General features: G+C 37.6%; 1 protein-coding gene across 1 annotated transcript in view; it reads right to left on the bottom strand.

Moving 5' to 3' along the window:
• ACAD11 (acyl-CoA dehydrogenase family, member 11) overlaps positions 1–7,728 on the bottom strand; it is a 96,932-nt gene that overhangs the window by 80,984 nt on the left and 8,220 nt on the right. The window contains 1 exon segment of the mRNA XM_008589755.1: positions 2,690–2,789. Within this exon segment, the coding sequence (XP_008587977.1) occupies positions 2,690–2,789 (100 nt within the window).

Below are 7,728 nucleotides of genomic sequence, written 5' to 3'. Positions count from 1 at the left end.
CCAAGGGTTGTGATCCCCTATACGAAAAAAGACAAAAAGGAAAAAAAAAAAAAAAAGAGAGAGCAGGCCTAGGGGGCCAGGCAGGAGTCAAAGGCAGCCCCCACTGCCCAGAAGCAGGCAAGAGAACATGCCCACTGTCCTAGGCAGGAGCCAAGGGCAGTCCCCTCCACCTGGAAGCAGACAAGAGAGAATGCTGAAAATACCACTTCTGAGTGGGTGGTCCACCACAACCACTGCCACAGTCATGGCTGCTGAAAACATGGCTCAACACTACAGCAGTAGCCACAGCCATCGTGCAGGAGGCCCACCAGACACTCAACTGCACTGATACACAGAGAGTCACCAGCAGAGACCAGAAAAAGAAGAGGATGTCTCTCTCCTGAAAGCCCACTCCAAAATAATAGAAGAAGCAACTGCTCTACCAGATGATCAGAAATATAAAAACCCAAGAAAACATGACACCACCAAAAGAATACAATAAAAAAAAATACAATAGTTTTCAAATACCAGACCCTATAGAGTAGGAAACCCTTCAAGTGACTGAAAAGGAATTCCAAGCAACAATCTTAAGGAAACTCACTGAGATACAAGAAGACTCAGTTAGACAACATAATGAAATGAGAAAAAAAAAAACAAAAAAAAAAAAACCCAGGATATGAAGGAGGATATTTACAAAGAGATTAATACCTTAAAAAAGAATGTAGCAGAACTCATGGAACTGGAAGATTCAATCAACAAAATAAAAACCACAACTGATAGCTTAAGCAGCAGGCTAGAACAAGCAGAAGAAAGAATATCTGATCTTGAAGGCAGTCTTTTCAAAATAACCCAGGCAGACAGAAAAAAAAGGAAAAAATAATTCAAAAAAATGAAGAAAACCTAAGAGAACTAGCAGACAACCTTAAGCACACAAACATTTGAATCATGGGTGTTCCAGAAGGAGAGGAGAGAGGAAAAGGCATTGAAAAATTATTCAACAAAATAATAATGGAAAATTTCCCAGGTACAGGGAGAGACATGGACCTTCAGATCCAGGAGGCTCATAGATCTCCAAACAGATTCAACCCAAAAATATCCTCTCTAAGACATATTATAGTCAAACTGGCAAAGCTCAAAGACAAAGAGAGAATCTTAAAAGAAGCAATAAAAAAAGGTCAAGCCACTTATAAGGGAGTCCCTATCAGACTAACAGCAGACTTCTCAACAGAAACTCTCCAGGCCAGAAGAAAATGGGATGATATATTCGAAATACTAAAAGAAATAAAACTGCCAGCCAAGTGTACTATACTCAGCGAGGCTATCCTTCAGAAATGAAGGGAAAATAGTGTATTTTCCAAACAAAAAATGTGGGGAGTTCACCACCACATGACTAGACTTTATAAGAAATCCTCAAGGGAGTCCTGCATCTGGAATGAAAAATATATAATCACTACCAAAAATACACAAGAAAGAACAAAACCCAGTGGTAGAACAAAAACACAAATGAGAAAGAGAAAGAAACTATATCTTAACCACCACAAAAAACCATAACGACAATGTAATAATGTCCCTGCTTTGTTTCTGATTTTAGTAATTTCAGTCTTCTCTCTTTTTTTTTCTTGGTCAGTCTAGATAAAGGTTTGCAAATTTTGGTGATCTTTTTAAAGAATCAACTTTCAGTTTTGTTGATTTTCTCTATTGTTTTTTAATTCACTATTTTAAATATTTCTGTTGTGATTTTTGTTATTTCCTACTTACATTTGCTTTTGGTTTAGTTTTATTTTCTTTTTCTATTTTCTTAAGGTAGAAGTTTACATTACTGATTTGAGATTTTTCTTATTTTTAATGTAGATGTTTACAAGTATAAATTTTCCTCTAAGTACTGCATGAGACCTACACCCTATAAATTCTGAGATGTTGCACTTTGATCTTTATCTCAAAGTACTCTCTAATTTCCCTGTGATTTCTCTTTCTACCCATTGTTTATTTAGGAGAGTGTTGTTTCTGAGATCAAACAAGATCGGGCACATTCAGGCTGGTATGACTGTAGACAGAAGAGTGTTGTTTAACGTCTATACTTTTGTGAATTTTCTAAATTTCCCTCTGTGATTAGTCAGAGAACTTATTTTCTATGATCTTAGTCTTTTTAAATGTATTAAGACTTGTTCTGTGGGTAATAAATAAATAAATAAAACACCATTACAACAGCAGCAAAAATCATTAATGTCTAAGAATAAATCTAAGGAAAGACTTGTAAGATTTCTACAATGAAAATACAAAATATGCTGAGAGAAAACAAAGATGAACTAAATGAATGGAGACATAGCATGTCAAAAAAAATTCAGTGAGTAGATACTGTTATAATAACTTAAATATATGACAAAAACAAAACATCTATACATGAAGAGCACTAAAAATATTCATTGGCTGACTGTAATTCTAGCCAGGGTACAGGAAGGAATCAAATCCACAAGAAGACTGGCTATTGCTCCAGATTAATAACTTAAAGATAGCCTAAGTTTTCAACTCCAAATCCTTTTAAAATTAAAAAGGGATACAATTCAAGTGAAATTTTAACTAGAAATAAAATGTACTTTCTATTATTTAGTAATCATAAGATGATTTTTTAAAGAAATTTAAATTGTTTTTGTTTATGTAAAAAGCATTTATGTGTCACCAAAGAATTTATCATTATATTTGTATACCATACCTTATGCGCTTTAGGTAGAAGTGAACCTGGTGGTTTTTTCCTGAGTACATATGCTTGAATGCCCTTTTGGAGATAAAAGGTTGGATTGGACTGTCCGAATCTAGATAAAAGTAAAGAAAAGGTTTATTATATAGATTATCTTTTCCTTCTTCTCCAAATCCTACTGAAATGTTAGAAGAAACAGGAAATGAAAATAAATCCATCTCAATGCTGGAAAGCCAAGTGGGATGTAACCAGCAGCTCACAACATGAGCTTCTGGAGGTTATTAAAGCAGATGGCAACTGGCAGCTGGAGAATCAATAACCTACACAGGTAGAAAAGAAGACCCTACCCCCTGTCTACACATCATGAGTTTTACCAGAAATACCTCTAGAAAAAATGCCTTGATCTAAGAGAGAAGATACTGTAAGTGATCAGTCACAAAATGAATTAAAGGATGCTGGAATAGCTGGGTTAGTGCCCCCTCATCTGCCCTTGGAGAGATAACCCCCATAATGCGTCACAGGGGCCAGCACCTGAGTACAGCTCTCTACTACGGGAGCTCTAATCAGCGAGGTCCCAGACTGGGCATCTGGGCCAGGTAAGTGCAACTGCCCCAGGTAACTTAACAGACAGACACCAGGGCACTGGCTTCCCTGCCAGGTGAACAGAAATTCTCACATGGACTAAGGATATACACTCCAGCTACCAAAACTATTCAATCTATACCTTTACTTATAATATGGACAGTTAAGAATCACCCAGCTTTTGAAAAATGCAACAGTATAAAACAGAGACCCTAAACTAAATAAACAGAAGAATCAATCCCTAAGATAATAGGTAATAGGGAAAGTAGGGAAAAAGATCTTTGAAGTTTCTTCCCAGGACTCCATCTTTCATGAGGAAAGAACAAGAGCAAACCCAGATTGAATGTAGCAGCAGCTCCAGTGTCTGTGTCTTTCTCCTACAAGCCGGACCCATCCTCCTCAGCAATCACATCAAAGAGCACTGATCTTGGCACCATCTAATTCTGTACAAAAGTGGAGATAATTGCCAGTGGTCAGAAAATGGGACCACCTCAAGCCATGCTGTCTTTATTGACATAAGACAATTGATCTGTGATCCTGCAAAGACTCAAGTTGCAACGAACCTTTAAAACATTATTTTAAAATGTGAAATGTCTGATTACACGCATTTTTCATGAGGCAGTTCTAAACTCATATATGAAGCACTGATCTCTCATGATGGCAAATGACCCAGATGAAATATAAAGGGAAAACTAAAAGCTTCTTGTTGAAGACAGAGTTACCACGTGACTAAGCAAGTCTGTTCCTACATATATGCAAGATAATTGAAAACATAGTGTTCACATAAAAACTTGTACATAAATGCTCACAGCAGCACTATTGACAATAGCCAAATACTGGAAACAACCCAAATGTCAGCAGATGAATGATAAACATCAGCAGATGAATGGATAAACAAAAGTGGTAGATCATACAATAGAATATTACTCAGCCATAAAAGGAATGAAATGTCAATACATGCTATGACACAGATGAACCTTGAAAACATTATTCTAAGTGAAAGAAGCCAGTCAAAAAGACGACATATTATGTGATTACATTTCTATGAAATATCTAGAATAGGAGAATCCATGGTGATGTAAACGTGGTAGATCATACAATAGAATATTACTCAGCCATAAAAGGAATGAAATGTCGATACATGCTATGACACAGATGAACCTTGAAAACATTATTCTAAGTGAAAGAAGCCAGTCAAAAAGACTACATATTATGTGATTACATTTCTATGAAATATCTAGAATAGGAGAATCCATGGTGATGTAAAGTAAATTAGTGGCTGCTACGGTATAGGGGGAGAAAGGAATTGGGAGGAATGGGTTTCTTCTTGGGGAGCTGGAGATGTTTTGAAATTAGACCATGGTAATTGTACAACATTGTGAATATACTAAAAACAACTGGATTGTACATTTTTAGATTATTAAAATTGTGAATTTTATGTTATGTGAATTTTATCTCAAAAACAAAAAAAGCTAAAAGCTTCCCTTCTGAGGAAATATCTACCCCGTGGTTCTAACAAAGACAAAAGCAAAAAACAAAACAAAACAAAAAACAACTACATAAGCTCACCTGCATGGGAAGATCATCACCAATGCTGTCAACATAGTACTGGATAAATTTAACCACTCCAAGCATCAGCCCTCCAAATACTCTGGAACCATTGATGGTCTCAATATAAGAATCATCAATGAGCCAATGGTCAAAATTGTTGCTTAGGACTTGGACAAGACATTTGGTGCTGAAAGAGATGTGCTGATCTATAACCTAAGAGGTCGTACTTTTGATTTGCCCCACCTTTGCTAACAAAGATGGAATGTTCGCATTTAAGGGACACTCATTTGGTTGGAAAAGACTTTGACTAGACAGTCAATCTCACAAGACCCTAACAGGACACTTAGCATTAGTCCACTTAGAGCATACTAACAAAACACAGTATGCAGCTGAGCAGCATCAGATGAGTTTCTTCAGCAGAGTCCTCACAGTAGTCCATGTAGCAGTCTAAGGTCTACTCTATGCCTCCTGTCCCCCCTTAGTGACAGCTCAGGTATGAAGGAATGAGACAAGGCAACAAGTGAATATGGATGTCACGCTGGCTTAGAAGCCTGTGTTAGTCCATTTGGGCTGCTACAACAAAATATCATAGACTGGATAGCTTATAAACAATAGAAATTTATTTCTCACAGTTCTGGAGCCTGAGAAGTCCAAGATCAAGGAGCCAGCAGATCTGGTGTCTGGTGAGGGTTCACTTTCTTATAAGATGGTGCTTTCTTGCTCTTTCTTCATGTGGTAGAAGGGCCAAGGCAATTCTCTGGTGCTTCTTTTATAGCACTAATCCCATTCATGAGGGCTATGCCCTCATGATCTAATCATCTCCCCTAAGGCATCTACCTCTTAATATCATCACCTTGGGGGTAAGGATTTCAACATATGAATTTTGGGGGGACATAAACATTCAGACCACAGCAAAGTCTCATATTCCACAGGAACTATTATCTCTAGTAGCAGTCCTCTGGGCAAAGCTTCCAAGGCCCTAGCAAGGGACATGACCATGGCGAAAACTCACTAAGGGAAGCCCAAAGCTATGACTTCTCACCAGACACGTATAGCTCATTTACAGACATTCCAATTCTGATGCAGTTTAACAATTAGATGTTACTTTTACCATAAATAATATTGCGTAGAAACAAGCTGTACACCACCTTTACCAATTTTCCAGAGGAAAAGAGCTAGAAAGTTAACTAAATTTGTCCATAGAGAAGGAAAAAAGGTTTTTTTTTTTTTTTTTAAACCCTTTATTCGTATCATGGTGGATAAGTCTTAGACTCACGGCATCATCATCCTAGTGTGTGGTTCCAACTGCATCTCCAAACTTCAGAAACGTAGAAATCCCTACAGGACTTTTTCAACAGAAAGGAATTGAAAAAAAAGCATCAACCCTGATCTGGATGTCAGTATGTTTACACTTATCTAGGCAGCCACTTTGTCCCTTGTTCGGAAATAACTTTGAAGATATTCAGATGTGCTTCTCTTTAGTATCACTCCTTTTCCTTTGGAATTGAAACCTATGGCAGAGTCATAACTATTCTGATCAAGTGCAATACAACTGTTCATACCAAACAGTCTCAGACTGTCACCATCTACTCTGACACCGAGTTTGGTTTGCTCATTCTGGTTTATGAAATCAATTTACAGTCATGAAGGATAACAACCAGATTGGGAAATTTGAAATCACAGGCATACTTCCTGCACCCTTAGGATTTCCAAAGATTGAAGTAACTTTTGATATTGATGCCAATAGCATCTCTAATGTGTCTGCAGTAGATAACAGATTAAGAAAAGAGAAGATTAAAAGACCAATGCACAGTGTTTGAACATGGAAAACACTGAGCATATGTTCCAAGAGGCTTAAAAGTATGAAGTTGAAGATGAGAGCAAAGACATGAAATATAACCTAAGAAATTGCTCAGATGCTATGTATTCAATAGGCCACAGTGCAAGATGAGAAATTTCAAAGAAGAATCAAAGATGAAGTCAAACAGAAGATTCTTGACAACTGCAATGGAATCATCAAATGGCTGGTCAAGAATCAGATTACTGAGAAGGAAGAATTTAACATTAGCAGAAAGAACTGGAGAGGGTCCAAAATCCCATCATTATCACAATGTACCAGACAGCAAGCACCATGCTAGGTTCTTTACTAGGGGCTCCCCTGGGAGTGGTTGCTCATCTCTCTGGAGGTGCCTCTTTGGGAACTGTAGCAACAGAAACAGACTAAGCCAACCAAAACACAACATGACGCTTGAACATGAACACAGTCATGATATTTGAACGACCCTGATTTGTAGGAAGTCAGCTCAGTGGCAGCTTTTTAAAAATCATATTTGAGCTGCTATTTAACATATTTTGAGCTGCTACTTAACATATTACCAGATATTTTGAAAACCTGAATACACACAGAGAAAGAGAATACACCTGTACTTTACACATATAGTAAATAAGTGGAAAGTACAAATCACGTTAGAGAACAAAGCATTTTTAAATTGCATCATTTGAAAAAAAAAAAAAAAAAAGTAAGCTCAGAGCGTTTACTCTAAGACTGCCCCTTCTAGGTCCCAAATACCTATCCCTTCCCATTTCTATCACTCATAGCACTGTGCTGCTTTAAGACTAGCAGAATTGGTCTCATTGTGTTCTTTATTTCTGTTTATATCATCAAAAATTTGGGAAGTCTCAAATTCTTTTTTTTTTTTTTAAGAGGACCAGTAAGGGGATCTTAACCCTTGACTTGGTGTTGTCATCACCACGCTCAGCCAGTGAGCAAACCGGCCATCCCTATATGGGATCCGAACCCGGGGCCTTGGTGTTATCAGCACCGCACTCTACCGAGTGAGCCACGGGCCGGCCCTGGGAAGTCTCAAATTCTCATTACCACTTGTCTACTGCCTTATAATTCCCACCCCTCCCCAACTGAC

The sequence above is a fragment of the Galeopterus variegatus genome, unplaced genomic scaffold, assembly GCF_000696425.1.
Source record: "Galeopterus variegatus unplaced genomic scaffold, G_variegatus-3.0.2 Scaffold5637, whole genome shotgun sequence".
NCBI lineage: Eukaryota > Metazoa > Chordata > Mammalia > Dermoptera > Cynocephalidae > Galeopterus > Galeopterus variegatus.
The sequence above is the reverse complement of the archived record's forward strand: the minus strand, read 5'-3'. Positions and strand labels throughout refer to the sequence as shown.